The 19,253-nt window shown below is 36.9% G+C and overlaps 2 protein-coding genes across 3 annotated transcripts; one reads left to right on the top strand and one right to left on the bottom strand.

The window, feature by feature from the left end:
* Positions 1 to 1,499: 1,499 nt before the first annotated feature.
* Positions 1,500 to 6,851, bottom strand: dcaf7 (ddb1 and cul4 associated factor 7). Of its 2 annotated transcripts, none has more exons than XM_067415921.1 (7): positions 6,337 to 6,851; positions 5,791 to 5,949; positions 4,858 to 4,969; positions 4,529 to 4,647; positions 4,196 to 4,405; positions 3,989 to 4,106; positions 1,500 to 2,757 (listed from the first exon to the last, which is right to left on the bottom strand). In XM_067415921.1, the coding sequence occupies exons 1-7, from the start codon at positions 6,472 to 6,474 to the stop codon at positions 2,585 to 2,587; spliced, it is 1,029 nt and encodes a 342-aa protein (XP_067272022.1). In that variant the 5' UTR covers positions 6,475 to 6,851; the 3' UTR covers positions 1,500 to 2,584. The 2 variants fall into 2 exon arrangements, with proteins under 2 accessions (XP_067272022.1, XP_067272011.1); XM_067415910.1 differs by having other exon boundaries at positions 1,500 to 2,761; positions 3,990 to 4,106.
* A 924-nt stretch (positions 6,852 to 7,775) lies between these two features.
* ccdc47 (coiled-coil domain containing 47) lies at positions 7,776 to 16,333 on the top strand. The gene is made up of 13 exons (XM_067415898.1): positions 7,776 to 7,914; positions 10,747 to 11,039; positions 11,123 to 11,215; positions 11,291 to 11,465; positions 11,561 to 11,682; positions 11,765 to 11,830; positions 11,930 to 12,031; positions 13,742 to 13,852; positions 14,562 to 14,647; positions 14,771 to 14,829; positions 14,930 to 15,039; positions 15,121 to 15,288; positions 15,388 to 16,333. The coding sequence occupies exons 2-13, from the start codon at positions 10,755 to 10,757 to the stop codon at positions 15,466 to 15,468; spliced, it is 1,458 nt and encodes a 485-aa protein (XP_067271999.1). The 5' UTR covers positions 7,776 to 7,914; positions 10,747 to 10,754; the 3' UTR covers positions 15,469 to 16,333.
* Positions 16,334 to 19,253: the final 2,920 nt, after the last annotated feature.

The following is a 19,253-nucleotide window of genomic DNA, read 5'->3' as shown; positions in this document are numbered from 1 at the left end:
GCGCAGACTTATCAGCATATGACATCAAAGTACCGCGAGAACGATTGTAGAGCAAACTACTTCTTATGCTTTTGAATCTCTCTCGCGGTACTTTGTCATAAACCGATCGGTCTGCACAGCACCGATGGATCTCGAACAAGCCTATTGTCTTGATCAGGACCACACCCCTAAATGCATTTAAGCAACTGCCATGTGATTGGTTGATTAGATAATCGCATTAATGAGAAATTGAACAGGTATTCCTAATAATCCCTAGGTGAGTGTATATACACAATACTGGTCAAAAGTTTTAAAATTGTAAGATTTTTTAAAATGTTTTTAAAGAAGTCTTCTGTTCACCAATGCTGCATTTGTTATTAGAAATACAAAAAAAAAAAAAAAGAAAGCTGTAATATTTAGAAATATTATTCATATATAAAATAACTTATTCCTGTAACGTAAAGCTGACTCCATTACTCCAGTCTTCAGTGTCACATTATCCTTCAGAAATCATTCTAATATGAGGATTGCTGCTCAAGAAACATTTATGATTATTATCAATGTTTAAATTTGTAAAATGTTTTTTTTTAGAATTCTTTGATGAATAAAAAGTTCAAAAGAACAGCATTTATCTGAAATACAAAACTTTTGCAACATTATAAATGTCTATACTGTCACTTGATCAATTTAATGCATCCCTGCTAAATAAATGTGTTCATTTCTTAAAATTATTTCCCCAAAAAATGTTTAATAAAATAAAATTCTTACCGACCCAAAACATTTAAATGGTAGTACAATGTTACAAAAGCTTTTTTATTTCAGATAAATACTGTTCTTTTGAACTTTCTATTCATCTAAGAATCCTAAAAAAATCACAACTGTTTTAACATTGATAATAATCATAAATGTTTCTTGAGCAGTAAATCATCATATTAAAATTATTTCTGAAGGATCATGTGTCACTGACGACTGGAGTAATGATGCTGAAAATTCAGCTTTGCATTAAGGAATAAATTACATTTTAAAATATATCCAAATAGAAAAGTTATTTTATATTTTAATAATATTTCACAATATTACAGCTTTTTTGTATTTCTAATAACATAAATGCAGCCTTGGTGAGCAGAAGACATTAAAAAATATTAAAAAATCTTTCCGTTCTAAAATTTTTGACCGGTAGTGTATATTCAGCACACATTTACTATTTTATCTAAATAAAAATGTTTTAAATGTTACAAGTGAACTCAGGCATTACAACATTCTAATGAACTATGGAAAATAGAGATTCATTTATATAATTTTTAAGAAGATTACAAAGATTAAATTTAACAGTGTTATTAAATTATTACCATAAGAGTTAAGATCATAGAAATTAAAATCAGTCGAAATAAAAGAAATGAGCATGCATTATTAAACATCCAATATCTAACCAAATAAAACAAATCTGTAATATCCACCAATATGCCACTGAAATATTGTGCAACCCTAAATGTTAGTCATGATGAATTACAACTGAAAGCTTTATGAAAGAACAAGAGTTTATTAAGTGAGTTTATTAATAAAAAAGCATCATGGCTGGACACACACAGAACTACTTACATATAAACACCCCATCTAAGAGAGTGAGGATCCCAAACAGCCTTGCAAACTCACTTTTGACTTCGTTCTTGATCGAAAAGAATGGTGTTACTACTACATCATATTTGCATAACAGAACAATTTCATGAACAGACCAAATGACTTGCGATGCAAAATCTTTCGGGAAAAGTGACACTACCTTGTCTTACCTTGTACATAATATTTATATATGTATACAGTACACATTTCACTTCAAGCACAAGCATGCTGAAAGGGGACTGACTTATTTTGAAAAATGAGATGGGGAAAACTATAACATGAGCTTTCTCACAGTTTGTGATCTTTAAATGAAAAGACATTTTGCTCAAACACTGACGTCAACTAACCGCTATGCGAGTCGTGAGCATGTCTGAAGAACGATTATAATTTTTTTGCAGTGACGTCAAGCATTTTATCCCCATAGTAGAGTATTTAACAGTTTCCAAAGCTACAAAAAAAATGGCACCTTCCTGAAACAAAAAGTAGGATCTGAAGTTCAGAGGCTCTTTAAAACTATATCAATCTTTGAAGCAAGTACTTACATCTTAATAAAATGGTTGTTTTTTATGTCCATGTTGGCAAATCTTTACAATCCTACTTGCTTTTTTTTAATTTATTTTTTTGTTTGTTTGTTTTTTACCGGTCAAACTGAATAAACATGTATCTCTCCCAACACAAATGGCCATGTATCATAGTAAATACAGTTGTGTTTAAGATTCCATAATGAGGACTCTGGGACACCAGCAGGTAGGAAAACAGACCAATATATTGTGCAGAAACACAGATACTCATTCACACAGTCTCATTCTCCCAGACAAAAGTTGTACACACATTGTTCAGACCGTTGTTCCCATAGGCCCGTTCATATAGTTTCCCGCTTGAAACATTTAGACCTCAGGAACTTTAGAAAACAAGTCTCTGCTTTATTGAAGACCCCTTTCCAGCAATGCCCCACACAGGAGGCAGAGGGGCATTTTAAGCTTCGGCTCTACACCCTCAGGATCTCCAGACAGTTGTTGTAGCAAATGGCGATCCAGTCGGGCTGAGTGGAGGCCCACTGTACGTTGTTGATCTCTCCCTCTGCCGTGTAGGCCAGGATGGGGTCCTCGATGGCCCGTGGCATCTGCTGGATGTCCCAAATCAAAGCCTGGTGATCGTCCGCTACAGTGGGATTTAAAAGAAAAGGGGGGCCAGGTAAAGAAGACTTATAATGAAACAGCACTGTCACGGCTGCTACAGTCTTATAGGGATAGTTCACCCAAAAATGAAAATTCTGTCATTTACTCCCCCTCAAGTTGTTCTAAACCTGTAAGAATTTCTTTGTTCTAGGGTGAGTAAATGACAGAATTTTCATTTTTGGGTGAACTATCCCTTTAAGGTCCATTTACACCAAGGACGTTAACTATAACGGTTTAGTTCTAAATATAAAAGATTAGCAGAGTCCACATCACAACTATAACGAAATAGACACAAATTCAATGGAATCACTTTCAAAACGATTTAGCCTGGCTGAATAAATGGAATAAATATAGAAATATTGTTCACTGGTGTGAACCCTAACATAGACATCGTTACAGCGATTGTTTCTTGGTGTGAACGAGCCTTTATACTGATGCAACAAAAACCTCTTAACAATAAAGGGGGTCGCACACCGGACGCGGAGCTCGGAGGCGCACCACGTCTTTAAAATTCGAACACATGGTTTTCAATGAGTGTACGCACACCGGTGGCGGCATTCGGCGCCTGTCCGCGGCGACTCAGGAAGTTGTTCTAAATCCTGCCGCGCCACAGAGCGCCATTTCAAGGCTTTATATTAAAAGTATATTATCGTTAAGGTATACTGATTTCAACCTTTGCTACAAGCCACATTTGTTTTCCATTCTGAGTTCAACAGCTTGAATAAAGTCTAAACATATTTTGGGGAAATGTATAATAAACGTAGCCTTTTAAAATCCTTTTAGAATGTGCGCGTCCGGTGTGCGATACCAGAGACGCTGCGCGGCGCGCCGCCGAGCTCCGCGTCCGGTGTGCGACCCCCTTAAGGTTAACAGAAATGACACATTCTGACCATTCAATGATTTCTCATGGATCATGTGTCACTGAAGACTGGAGTAATGATGCTGAAAATTCACAAACCATTATTTTAAATTGTACTAATATTTTACAACATTACTGTTTGTTCTGCATTTATGGTCAAATAAATGCAGGGTTGATGAGCATAAAAGCATAAGCTTCTTTCAAAAACATTCAAAATAGTAATATTTCCAAACTTTTGACCCATACTTGTCTGTGTGTATGTGAATGTGCATGAGTATGTATATATGTGTGCGTGTGTATACACAGACACACAGACACACAGTACTGGGTGTATGTGAATGGGCTGGTTTCTAACCTGCTGTACATATGTGGCAGGAGGAGTGTGGCGCCCATGCGATGCCGTTCACACAGGCACGATGATTATTGAGCCGAGCCACTGGCGTGCACGGCACACGCACATCCAGAATCACCACCTGACAATAATACAAAAGTAAAAAGTGAGGGACATGAAAAAAGATGAGGACAAATGTACTAATAAAATAATAGCTACTAAAAGAGCGACCTCCATGCCATCCATGGCCATAGTGGCCAAGTAGTTGGGGTCCTGTTTGTTCCAGCACAGGCGCAGCAGCGGGTGGTGTTGAGGGTCCTCATAGATGATGGTGCTGTGCTCCAGGTGCCGCAGATCAAACATGCGCACGGATCCGTCGGCTCCCACAGATGCAAACATATCACGACCGCCGCCCGCACGGCTGAATGCGATGTCATACACCTTGAAGGCAATAGAAAAAAAGCTTGATTTATACCAAGACAGTTACACAAATGTAGAGTGATGGAAAATGGCCTTCCAGTTCAAAGATAAGAATATGAAGTCCTGAGGCGAGTTTTTCCTCACCTCCTTGTCATGAGCGATTAGCTGTGTTTTGACATGGCCTGACACCAGGTTGACTCTTCCCAGAACCTGTCCTGTCTCCAAACCCCAGATCGTGCAGGTGGTATCAATACTAGAAGTGCCTAAAAAAAAAAACACAGAAACACAAATACATGACGACATCCTGATGATCTTTTGAGAACCAAACATACATTTTCTACCAAACAACAGTTATTTTTATACTATTGGTGGCTCAATGGGCAGCACTGTTGCCTCACAGCGAGAAGTGTCGCCAGTTTGAGCCAAGACTCGAGTCGTTTCTGTGGAGTTTGCATATAGACACATTCTCTTACCGAGAAGATTGGGGTCCACTTCATTCCAGTCAAAAGAGGTCAGAGGTGCGCAGAAATCAGAGTTCTTGTTATTATTCAGGAGACACTCCAGACGAGTCTCTGTGTCATTCACCTGACAAGATACAGACAGTTCACTCACTTTATTTAAGTGTACTGAGTTTGTGTTTCCACAGCTCTGTTTTACAGTATTAAAGCTAGAGTCTTTGATCATTTAATGTTAAATTCATATTGACTAGTTACTTTCTTAATACACATTCTTGGTCTTATTCTGAACAATTCATCAGGGCACATTCATTTTGAAATATGAGACATTTAACCAAGAAATCAGTTACAGATGGATTCAATCAAGTCCTGAGTAAAATGGGTTGTGAACATTTCATGTTCACTTTAAATTCAATAATCGTCCTTTAAATCATAAGATATGTCACTGTTAATGTGTAATGTGATTGACAACTACTGTAATTTGACTCATTTCAGAGTGAAACAATATTCAGCAAAAAAAAAAAAAAAGTCAGTTACATTCCACAATGTTCGCAGAAAGTTTGCCACGACAATAGAACATGTTCATAAAGGTAAAAGGAAAGTTGTATCAGAGGAACAGCATATAATTAAGTCAGTACATTTTTTATAAAACTTTTTTTGTTTTTTTTTCATTTGGATTTCTACTATGCACTTAAATTAAACTTTTTTTTAGATACATTTGTACTTAGTGCACATGTGTTCTATTGCAAAACACTTTTGCTGCTATTAAAGAGGGAAAGAGGTAAAGTTAGGGATTAAGGTTGTGCATCAATGAATGTTCACAATAAGACCAGGGACATGCATTAACATTTATATAGGGTCCATTTTCATCCCACATTGTCTTGAAGTGCAGTCAGTCATTACTACAATCTGATGTGCAACAGAAAGGGTCTACGTGGTTCCCCTGCGTACCCTCCATATGCGCAGATAGTCTCCGCTGGTGGCCAGCAGGTCTGGATAGACGCCCTTGGTGTCGGGGATCCACATGATCTTGGTGGTGGGGTACGGATGATCGAAAGTGTTCCTGCATACAAACTCTGAGCTTTCCTCCTCAAGACCCACCAGCTGGACCTGAACATCACAAAATAAACAGCTGATTTAGCAATGACCACATCACAATGAATCTACTGGATTCAAGATGCACGAGTTTCTGACAGCTGTCAAACCACAAACAAGACACAAAACAACAGTTTAGTTAGTCATTTTTAAGCAATCGAGCAAAAACACTTATGACTTCAGTCCAAGTAATACAGGTGTGCTCTATAAATGTCATCCATGGTAGACACTCTATCACAGGACGACTTAATTTAAATCCCGTTCATCTGTATCCACCATGGTATTATACATCTTCAAGTACACTTCTCTACCTGATAGGATGTCCGCAAGCATAAGAAGACAGAACAAATTAGAGATACAATGCAGAGCGATATGGGATCTCGATGTCAAACAGCGGTTTACCTTGTTGTTGTACTCCTCGACGAAGCTGCCAAGCGCCAGCCTGAAGCGCTTGTCGGGTCTGACGCTCCAATTCATGGCATAGACGGTCCATGGCGCCTCGTATTTGTAGATCTCTTTTCGTTTACCGTGTAACGACATGTTTCAACCCCTCGATCAGGTCGGTGAAAACCAGTACAAATTAGGTCGTTACGAATAGCTAGATTTGCACCGATCGCTGAAAGAGGCTCTTTCAGCAAGAAATATGGTCGCGGGTTTGTGCAGCGAGAGACAAAGAGAATGTCATAACAACCTCCTTCCGCGACGGCCGCGAAAACGAAAGAGCTGCGCTCTGCGACGACACAAAACGACTTAGTCAAACACACAGATTACCATCAAATATTCACGATTGTGTGTAGCTAAAGGTCCATGGTTTTGCTTAGTCCCAACGGCTTTAATTCTAACTTTAGAAAGCCCTAAATAGGCCCGACCGCTCAACGGCGCATTTGGTCTGATCTGAGAGGAGGATGCGTGTGTTTCAAAATAAAAGTCCCTCATAGAAAATGGGTGCTGAGCGCTAGGGTTATTTATAGATTTATGTTGCTAGTTGACAATTTTACTTCCCATCATATAGGGAAGGTTTTTTTTTTCTGAATTTCCCCGTTCCCTTCAGCCCTGAAAAGCAACGAAGTGTACAGCATAACTGTAGCTCAAGAGATAGATAACAACAACAACAACAACAACACCAAAAAAATAATAATAATAATAATAAAAAAGCAAAATAAAATTGAACGCCAAATAACACAAAAAATAAAATAAAATGTAAAACAATGGCCGATAACAAATATGGATTCCCGATTAACAAATATGGACATATAAAGCAGAAATGTCTAAAACGCAACTGCAATTAATTATTAACTGTTAATAATTTATCAAAGCACCATAATTTAATTTAAATTAAACAATATCAATTTACAAACTCAAGTATTTAACAATATGCATAAATGAATAATAACATGTGATTAAATCTCTAGCCGCAAATGCTTAAACATGTTCATGTGTATAAAAGAAACACTAGCATATTCAGTATTACAATAAACAAAAGCATAAACTTCAGACATTTAAGGGAGGTTACAAGGAGAGGAAAACAACGTAAGCATGTACAAAATATTAGAAGAAAAGAGACATGACTTTCAAGTTAAGAGGGTTTATTCTATTGGCCTATAATATGATATTTACCCATATAGGAATAACGTAGAAACCACGACATCTAGTTGTATGTAAATATCCTGCCAGAACTGCAATGTGAACATGTTTTTTTAAATGGGCTCTTTTAAGCAGAATCCACAAAAATCTACTTCAGCAGGAGCAAATGTGTCATTATTAATGATTTGAATTAACTAAATTTCCTTAATAATTATAATAGTATTTGTTTCTAAATGTGTCTTTATAAAAATGTTAAGGTTTGCAGAGCACCAAACGTCCCTATCTTTTCGCAAAGAATTGTGGGTAGAGCTTGTCAGATGACCCTCTCCTCTCCTGTGAGGGGTACAGCTGCTGTCACACACTGCTAGCCACTGAAGGAAACATCGACATTTACAGGTACGTCTGCGTGTTTTTTTGCAGTTATCGATGACATTTCGTATTAAACCGGTGAGGTGAAATGATCGACGCATCCACAGTGGCGCAGAAATGTCGCGTGGGGTTTCTGAGGTTGATCGCGTAGCTGCCACAGCTAGCGAGCTAATGGGCTAATGAGCTAATGAGCTATCATGGAGCAGGACTCATGGGGGGTAGGGAAGAGACAGCTCCGAATAGCCTTTTCTCCTTCGATTTGAATATTTGCCTGATATATCTGACACGACACCCACACAAATGTGTCTGGTATTTAGTTTTTTTAGGAGTTTAGATACAAATTTTTAATTTAGTGAGGAATTTGGGCTGCTACGACGAGTTGTTCCGAGTTGAGGTTAAACTGGGTTTCAATTTAAAAACAGTCCCGTCAACTGACTCTAGGGTTTACTATTTGAAGCAACGTTACTTATTCCAATACCAGCCTTGTAACAGGTGGAGCATGACCTGACACCCGGTTAAAGCTGTTAACTGACATTACAAGCTGCATGCAACTCGTCTTGGCAGAAGCTATATTGGCATCAGGATTATATTAAATCAGGATTTAGACAGTGGAATGGATGCCTGTTTTAGTGTCAGTTATTCTGAATATGGACTCAAACCAGGGCAGAAATTAAATTTAATCTATTGGGCTCCTAAAGTCCTTGTAATAAATTCCTGTTTTTCATATGTATTACATTTTAGTTCTTAATTTAGTATTTTAGGCTTAATTTACAAACATAGCCTCACAAATGAAATATGATTGAATTTGTATAGATGACTTGGGTTGTGCTTGTGCATAATCTCATAAGATGGTTAGTGTCTATAAAGTCCATAGGAAAAGAGTGAATCAGCTTAGTGTATAATGGCCAATCAGGCTTTGCCATGTGATTTAAAGACTTTCAGCCAATTAGAACACACTCATTTATTGAAGATCTGAGGCTTATGCCTTGATGATAAGACTCAAAAAACGGACTGCCCTCCCCCTTCATGCTGGATCTTTGTCGGTTTCTCCGTTTTATCAAATCTATTAACCCTTTTGTTAATCATCAACTAGTTCACATCTGTATTCCTTCCATTTATAAGTGTGTTAACTGCACATAACTGCTGTTTATTATTCATCTGTATTCACACTGATGGATGAACCATTACTTATTATTTGTTAATAAATGCCATACTTGCAGTAATGTTGGACATTAGGTTAAAATAACTGGCAATAATAATTATTTTTTTTTAAAGTTTAATATGAAATATGACAGGTAAATGTGTTTTAAGCTTGACTCGTTTACTGTGTAAACATTAGTTTTCTTGGTATTAGTTGAGAACCAAACATTCAGTCTTGTTTGTCTTTACTACAGCTGACTATAACATACAGCATTTATACTATAGGCATCACTGAGGGGGAAATGTTTTGTATATACACTCCATAATCCATAAGGCCGTCTTATGCTATTGTCATACATTTACTCTTTGTTCGTTTACACTATTAACATTCATGTTATGCTGTACCAACTAATAAGGTTGGATATACTATCTAGACTACTAAGAAATTATTATTATTCTGCAAGTATATTTTTAATGAATCAAAAGTGACAGTAAATACATTTATTATGCTACAAAATATTTTTATTTTAAAATATGAAGAATTGTTTCTTGAGCACATCAACATATTAATTGATTTCCAAGGATCAAGGGACACCAAAGTGTGGAATAATTGCTGTTGAAAATTTAACTTTGCCATCAAAAATATTTTACATTTTAAAATGGTAATTCTGTGAAATATTACAATTTAAAATAAGTTTTTTTACACAGTTTAACACAGTTTTTTTACAGAGCTATGCACGACATGGATGGATACACTAATCGGGCATAACATTAATACCACTGACAGGTGAAGTGAATAACACTGAGTATCTCTTCATCATGGCACCCGTTAGTGGGTGGGATATATTAGGCAGTAAATGAACATTTTGTCCTCAAAGTTGATGTGTTAGAAGCAAAAGAAATGGGCAAGTGTAAGAATTTGAGCATGTTTGACAAGGGCTAAATTGTGATAGATGACTGTGTCAGAGCATCTCCAAAACAGCAGCTCTTGTGGGGTGGTCAGTATTTATCAAAAGTGGTCCAAGGAAGGAACAGTAGTGAACCGGCAACAGGGTCCTTGGCGGCTAAGGCTCTTTGATGCACGTGGGGAGTGAAGGCTGACCCGTGCGGTCAGATCAAACAGACGAGCTGCTGTACCTCAAATTGCTCAAGAAGTTAAAGCTGATTCTGATAGAAAGGTGTCAGAATACATAGTGCATCTCAGCTTGTTGTGTATGGGACATGGATAGCTGCCATTCAACTTACAGGACTTAAAGGATCTGCTGCTATAATCTTAGTGCCCAATACCACATCACACCTTCAGTGGTCAGGGCTGTTTTGGCAGCAAAAAGGGGACCAATAAAAATTCATGTACTGCTACCTTCCCTTGTTTTGATTTAACTAAGTCTAGAAAATAAGTTATAACAATGTGGCCATAATTTAGTATAACGATAGAACAGTTATGTTGTTTGTGCGATTTACGTAAATGAAGGGAGCAAAATAGTAAAAATATATATAAATAAAACTTCTTCTTCTTCTAAAAAGTGTTTTTTTTTAAATATTTATACGTCACGGATGGTGCTCCATAGTTCTTTTTTTCTGTGAATAAATTGAGCCTTGTTAAGCATAATTTTTGTTTAAAAAAAAAAACACATTAACTTTTAAAAGTCCGAACATTTGATCATACTTTTTGTTTCTCGACTTAACATGATTTCACTTAATTTGTCATTTACTGTGCAGGTTGAGCCATGAGGCACCTAGTCTTCCTCCTTCCAGCCCTGCTGCTCCTGCTGGCCCTGCCGGACACTAGGGGGCGCTACAATGATGATTTTGATGATGGCGAGGACATTGCTGAGTTTGATGACAATGATTTTGCAGAGTTTGAGGATGTCAATGAGGACCCAGCAGTCATTGTGGAGAAAGAGCCACCCCCACGGCCAGCCCCCTCATCCACACCAATAGAGGACGATGAAGACGAGGCCACAGTGGAGAATGAAGACGGCCAAGATGAGTTTGAAGATGGCGACGCACAGGTAAAGATGTGAAAAGCCACTCTTATCACCTTTCACAATTCCAGGTGAATGAAAGATTTAATCTAATCTGATCATTGTTACAGGATCAAGACATTTATAGCAAATATGACAATGAGGAGTTTGAGGGCTACGAGAAGACCAACCCTTCATTCAAAGACACTCTTATATACAGAGAGGTACAAAAAAAAATGCATTTGACCTTCACAGCCACTTCTGGTTTCTTCAGCTGAGTGTGTGCCTGTATGTTAAAGGTCCCAGCACACCTGCAGAACAGCTGGGAGAGTTACTACATGGAGATCTTGATGGTCACTGGTCTTCTTGCCTATATTATGAACTACATAATCGGCAAAAACAAGAACAGCAGGCTCGCCCAGGCCTGGTTCAATTCCCACAGGGAACTTCTTGAGAGCAACTTTGCCCTCGTGGGTAAGTGTAACTCTCGCTCCACTTTGTTACTTCTTCTTATGGTGTGTAATCTGACCTTGTTTTTCTCTGACTCTCATATGTGTCTTTATTTTTAGGGGATGATGGTACCAGTAAGGAGGCCACCAGTACAGGGAAGCTGAACCAGGAGAATGAGCACATCTATAACCTGTGGTGCTCAGGACGTGTTTGCTGTGAGGGGATGCTGATTCAGCTTAAGGTAGCATGTGTGTTTGATCAAACGGTGTGTTTTCGTGCACATATTCAGTTTCATTAGTATCGATTTTGTTTTTGTTCTGCAGTTTCTGAAAAGACAGGACCTGCTGAATGTGCTGGCCAGGATGATGAGACCAGTCTGTGATCAAGTGGTATGCACACATAAACTGATGTATTAACAGACTGATTACAAATAGTATCTCAAATGGATGTTCAAAAGATTGATCCTTTTCGTTCTTCGGTTTACGTAGCAAGTTAAAGTGACTCTGAATGATGAGGACATGGACACGTTTGTGTTTGCTGTGGGGAGTCGGAAAGCCATGGCACGAATGCAGAAAGAGATGCAGGACCTGGTTAGTCATAAAGGATTTACATAATTCATATAAAAGAGTATGTTCGCTACTGTTCAAAAGTTTGGGGTCAGAAATGAATAATCTCTGACATTAGTTGTTTTAAAATATAATCATATTTCCAAATATATTACTGTACTTTTTTTCACACAAAAAAAAGACCAACCCCAAACTTTGATCGATAGCGCAAATGCTTTTAAAATTTATTTATTTTTAGTTAAAAAAAATGCAAATGTGTGTTTTTAATCCCAAATTGTTGCATGAAGCAAGTCAGTGTGTATATATATATATATTAGGGCTGGCCAAGTTAACGCTTTATTATCGCGTTAACGCATTCATTAATTAACGCCGACAATTATTTTATCGTGCATTAACATAGTTATTTATTATTATATTGAAAGGCTGTTGCTCACTGCCTCTGAATACACATACAGACAAACCATTGGTCACAGGAGAATACCGTGCTGTCTGTAGCCTAAGCCAAGGGCTTGACATTCTTTGTCTGGGACAAATAAAATATTAAAATAACCAGAAACGCGAAAATGATTGAGATTTTTTGTTGTTATTATTATATTCAATGTAAACAGCGATTGATTATGGAGTGTGTATCTCTGCCTCTGGTAACAAAGTCGCGTTGAGGCACGAGACATTCGTGGAGATCAAATATAAGCAATATAAACTCACAGAAGAAACATACTGGGGTAAAGTTTTTTGTAGTTGTTGATATTTATGATATTGTTAATAACACAAGTCGACCTTGCAATCGTGAATTGTGTAACATGAATGGTGTAGCCTAGTTCAAAGTAGCCTAATCAATATGAAGTTACTTAAATTTTAGATCCAAACAACCTTTTTTGTTCCATTCCACCCATGATTTCACCGACGAAAATAGTTCCAGAGGAAAGCAACACTCAGCGCGGTGTTTTGCTAAATGCAAACTAAATGATTCAGTGATTTGAATGAATCATTTGAATAAATGACTCAATGACTCACTTATGAAGACAATCACTTGCTGCCCCCTATTGGCGGTTATGTTTAAAAGTATGATTGCATGTTTTATTTAGAACATCAATCTTATAACTTTATTTATTGCAGCTGTATTTTTTGCAGTTTAAATTATATAATTTGATTGGAAACAGCCTATAGTGTTTTTACTATTATGACTGAATTTATTAATCAAATGTAAGAATTTAACATGAAAGATGATGCATACATTTAATAAGATTTTAAAAAATGGCCTTTATAAAATTCAATAACGCCCTGGGGTGAATATCACATATGCAGATTTAAGTAGGCCTATGTAAAAGCTGACAGAACACTGATGAGAATATTACTACACAATCAATATGTATACCACCAATTTAATTTATTTTGATTAAATTAATGTTTAAGTTGATATTTACAAGAAATATTGCAACTGTTACTAACTTTTAACTGCTGTAAAAAGCACCTAATTTGTTTAGTGCTTGGAAACCATATGTTGTTGCACTTTTGTTCATATAGCACTGATGGATTCAGTGTGTTCATTCAGAGAAATATTTGTCAGACTGGTTCAAACCAATAGCTCTCTCTTTTTTTGTGGGATTCATTATATATACAGTTTGTTTGTTTTTGAATCAAACTACACTAGTTTTGCTGTATTAACTTATTGTAGTTTTAATGTTTCTAGGAACTTGTCTGGGTTAACTTTATTTGTTCTCTGTCTCTTTACAGAGTGAGTTCTGTGGTGATAAGCCCAAATCAGGGTCAAAATATGGCGTCCCTGAATCTCTGTCAATTTTATCAGAGATGGGAGAAGTCACAGATGGAGTGATGGACAACAAGGTGAGAGCTAAACATCAGTCTGCCAGTCATGAGACTAACTGGACTCTATTGTTAAAGAGTTAGTTCACACAAAAATGAAATTTATGTCATTAATGACTGACCCTAGTGTTGTTACACTCCCGTAAGACCTCCGTTCATCTTCAGAACACAGTTTAAGATATTTTAGATTTAGTCCGAGAGCGTATCCAATCCAAGTGTATGCACACTTTACTGTCCATGTCCAGAAAGGGAATTAAAACATCATCAAAGTAGTCCATATGTGACATCAGTTGGTTCATTAGAATCTCCTGAAGCATCTTGAAGAGTTCACCCAAAAATGAAGCAGAGAGAACAACCATTTACTACCATAGTAGGGAAATAATACTATGGTAGTGAATGGTTGCTCTATCAGCTTTGTTACAAACATTCTTCCAAATATGTTCTTTTGTGTTCAGCAGAAGAAAAAAACTCATACAGGTTTGGAACAACTTGAGGGTGAGTAAATGATGACAGAATTTTCATTTTTGGGTGAACTATCCCTTTAAGTAATTTATGTACTAAAATTACTTAATGTATATGTATGTATATGTGTATATATATATATATATATATATATATATATATATATATATATATATATATATATATATGTATATATATATATATATGTCTTCATTTCTCAATGTCACGATTCGGTACTTTAACTCTATTTTTATTGTTCTGTTTTCAGATGGTACATTACCTCAACAGTCATGCTGACAAGATTGAGTCCATCCATTTTTCGGACCAATTCTCTGGTCCAAAAGTTATGCAAGAGTAAGGCTTTTTGCATGAATTTGACTTATTCTTCTAGTTAGTTTTTATAACATTCTTCCATTATGTTGGAGGAACTCTTACTGGTTAATAAATGTCAATGCTAATGGTCTCAATTATTTTTAGGGAAGGTCAGCCCTTAAAGCTGCCTGAGACCAAGAAAACACTGCTGTTTACATTTAACGGTGCGTGAAATTCCTAATCCACAAATGGCAATTTTCTGTATTTGCATGACACTGAAACATTCCTCGTTTATCAGAGTATTAATCTGCTGTACTCTTACAGTGCCTGGAATGGGTAACACGTCTCCCAAAGATATGGACAGTCTGCTGCCTCTGATGAACATGGTGATCTACAGCATTGACAAGGTCAAGAAGCTCCGCCTCAACAGAGAGGTGAGTGCACACTCACAATGTGCATAACAACAAGTTGAATTTGTGTGGGGAGATAATGTAAAACTTTATCTGGGTGTTTAGGGGAAGCAGAAAGCAGACAGAAACCGTGCTCGCGTGGAGGAGAACTTCCTGAAGCAGACTCACGCTCAGCGACAGGAGGCCGCTCAGACGCGCCGTGAAGAGAAGAAGAGAGCGGAGAAGGAGAGGATCATGAACGAGGAGGATCCTGAGAGACAGCGCCGCCTGGAGGTGTGTGTGTGTGTGTGTGTGTGTGTTACGAAGCCGATCTTTTCTCTTATTGTTTCTGTCATCTGAAGCGATACAAAATATCTTCCCTCTGTAATTCAGGAAGCCGCCCAACGTCGTGAACAGAAGAAGCTGGAGAAGAAGCAGATGAAAATGAAGCAGATCAAAGTAAAAGCCATGTGAGACACACAAACTCTCATTCATAGTCTTTAGAGGGAGAATCCACTACTTCCACACCTGCTAATATACACTCTTCTACATGAATGTGCATGTCATTTGATTGGCTGCTATCACACCCATAGAAACACTCTGTCCAATCAGGAGAAAGCAGCTGGTTGTTAATAAGTAAATCTGATCTTTAAAAGACAACTGGATTGGAGATGGTCTGTTTGAACTGTGTGAGCATGTATTACTGCAGCAGTCATTTAAAGCATGTGCTTTTTTACATAATATCATGGCAGTTTTTAATTGCAATAGGGTCAAGATCCTTTTTTGTGGACTTAAACTGGTCCTTTTGGGCCTCATCAAACCAAAATGCCACTTGGCTTTAGCCAACCTTTTCCAATTCAGTTGTCTCCTGGAGTTCAGTACGAACCCTCTAAAGCTTTGTAGAGAGGACCTCCGCATTAATTTCCACTTCATCTTGTGAAAGTTTCAGCTTTGCTTCTTCTAATAGTGAATTCAGGGAGTGTTTTTAAAAGGAATTGGGTGAGTAAGAAAGCTACTTTTTTGTACTACAGTGCTTCCTTTACTCCTATTTCTAAATATTGCAAGCATTTTATAGATGATTAATAGGCATATTGTCATTCTTTCAGTCTCTTTCTTTTTTTATGAGCAATGGGCCACTGTGAATTGTCACTGTCATGGCAGCACAAACTCCTTTATATGTATTTAACAGAAGTGACATTTTAATTTATCGTTAAGTTAATAGTCAGTCAGAGCCTCCATGAGCTTAAATCATGTTTATCAGTGAACATTGACTGTAATCCCTTTTTTCTGTAACATTGTTAATGAGACGCTAAACTAAATAAAGCATTCTCTAAAAACATTTCTTATTGTCTTAATCTAAATGTATGTAAAATGTGTCTGTGTAGTTGACCCTGCAGTGTAATAAGCATATAAAGCTATTTTAAATAGCATAACTTTGCTAATTTGTTAAATTAAATAAATGATAAAAAAGCTTGACTTTTATTACTTTACTTTAACTTTTGTCTCTCTTTTTCTTTTTTTGCAATGCGTTTAAAAATGCTGGAAAAAAGGGTGACTTATTACAGCATCTGAAAATACAAAGTGTCTTTTTACACAATGCTTTACCTAAATTCTAAATGATGATAAGTAGTAAAGACTGTAGATTTGTGCTTCAGTTTTCCAAATACATAAACTACTGCTTAATAGTTTGGGGTCAGTAATACTTTTTGATAGAAATGAGTAATTTTATTCAGAAAGGGTGTACTAAATTGATCAAAAGTGACCGTAAAGTGTACAAAATGTTACAAAAGCTTTCTATTTTAAATAAATACTGTTCGTTTGAACTTTCTATTTATCAAATAAATCTTTTTTTTTTTTTTTTTTACCACAACAGTGCAGACTGTTTGTCTGCATTGATAATTTTTCTTGAGCAGTACATCGTCATATTAGAATGATTTCTGAAGGATCATGTGACACTGAAGACTGGAGTAATGATGCTGAAAATTCAGCTTTACCATCACAGGTGTAAATGACATTTGAAAATATATTACAGTAGAAAGGTTATTTTTAAATTGTAATGTTTCACAATTTTGCTTTTTTTTTTAAACCGTAGATTTGATCAAATAAATGCAGCCTTGGTGAACATACAGACTTCTTAAAAAAAATCTTACAAGCCTTTTTAACTGTAGTGTTATTCAGATATCTGTGCAAACTATCAATTTCCTTGTGTTAAAAAGATATCATTTTCAAAGTCAGGCTTATTTATTATGTTTTATTATTGTAAAAGGAACAATGTGTCTCTGACATTTTAACAAACCTTTATCACATGCTGTGCACTATATGCATGGACATCAAAAGTGCACTCTATACAAATGTTTAGTAAGTGCACAAGTTAAATTGTTCTTCTCTTCAAACACAGCCAAGTTTCACTCAGTGGGTTCATTTTAAAGTTAAAAAAATTACATTTTCTTTTACTGTGGGTGAAGGGATGCAAGAGTTGATTTACAGAAAGTGGATCCAATTTTTCCACTTCTACTTCAGCTGCCAATATTGCAACATACATTTGAACAACGTTTAGCTATAACATACAGTTTTCCTGTATTATGAAAGAAGATCAGGGGCGTCACACACTCAGAAATCTGGACCATAAGCATCAGAGGTAGAGCTGCACATGGCAGATGTAGCCAGTCAGTCTTATTTACTGATACATAGATCCATACGCAGATGTGAGGCAGAAAGTAAATTACTAATATAATCAAGCTGTTCAACATGAACCGAATGGCAGTGTGTTTGATTTTGTCAGGTCTTGACGTCTGATTGCCCTTTCCTGATCCAGTGGGGTGTAAGATAAACAGTACAACCACACAAAAGATGAAACTCACAAAAACTGCTGCACAAAAAGAAGCCATTGTCAAAGGATGGTACATTGTGATATTAAAAACGACCATAACTATTCCTGTGGTGACAGTGTACATCCAAACAAATGTACAGAATATATGTGCGTGTATTTGTTTTTTGGAAGCTTTTTGGTTCACATATGCTACGGGATGAGCTACAGCTATATACAAGTCTATACACATGCCTGTGAAGAATAAGGATCCTCCAGTCAAACTGCTGCTGTGGAAAGCTGTGATGTATTCCTGTCCGATTCCAGTCACTCCACCCAGGTTCTGGGTGATGCTCAGCAGAACTCGGACGTAATAGAACAAATGGCAGCAGGCCAGATGTAGAAAGAGGAGTTGGTTATGGGAGGAGGTAGGTGAGTTTCCTGGACTTGAAAGTGTAGCACACTGTTTCAAAAATAATTCCACAATCACACAGAGGGTTATTGGACAATTGAAAACGAGCATTAAGATATCAAGGATTGTGTTGTACGATCCTAAACAGAGCTGGTCGTGGGATGAAATGTTGGAGAAATTCCCGTCTACACTCTGGGAAGATGAAGTGTTTGTTGTCCACGTCTCCATTCTTTGTCTGCGCGAGAGAATTAAAGTCGGATGATTCTTGATATGGGGGGCGGACTTTTATAGTACAGCGTCTGCTTGTTGTTGATGTCTCTCTCATCCATTATCTGTGATATATTTGCATTAACAAGGTCAAATGACCATTTGCAAAACCAGCTTATTCCCCACTTTTTTTGCCTTGGAACATACACCTGTTTCAAGCTAAATCATTTGATTTAAAGTGACAAACCGACGAAGCACAACGCATGAAAGGCTTGTCGTGGTTGTGTTGTACTAATATGTTCCCTTGTTTTAATTTGATTCAGTCTGGCCAATTATAGTTCTTGATAAAGCATCATTTACTTACTATGTCATTCCAAACCTGCATGTTAATATTCAAAACACAAATGAAGGTATGTTTAATGAAACCTGTGATTTCTGTCAATTTAAAAATTCCAGGTAACCAAACCGTAGAAGAACTAAAAGGTGTCCTAAAACAAATTGTATAAACTGAGTGGTTTAATTCAAGGCTTGATCACTTTATATTATGAACAGATTCATTTGGGACTCTCAGGATACAAGGGTATAATGGTACAAAAGCTGTCCTTGGGACGGCACCCTTTTAAAAGGTTGTCAAAAATGATTAGTCAAAAAGCCTGTTTAGGCCACCAGCATCTTAACAGATTTTTTTTTGTGGCAGATTGATCATTTTACTACCATGTTTTTACTACAAATCACTATAGTAAAACACTTATTAAATCTGGTGTCAATACAATTCCCAGACCAGAAGAATGCACTTGCATGGATCCAACTTAGCGAAAAATCAAAGGGATTGTT

This window comes from Pseudorasbora parva, chromosome 2, assembly GCF_024679245.1.
Source record: "Pseudorasbora parva isolate DD20220531a chromosome 2, ASM2467924v1, whole genome shotgun sequence".
Classification (NCBI taxonomy): Eukaryota; Metazoa; Chordata; class Actinopteri; order Cypriniformes; family Gobionidae; genus Pseudorasbora; species Pseudorasbora parva.
Note: the sequence above shows the minus strand (reverse complement) of the source record. Positions and strands in the feature narration are given on the sequence as shown.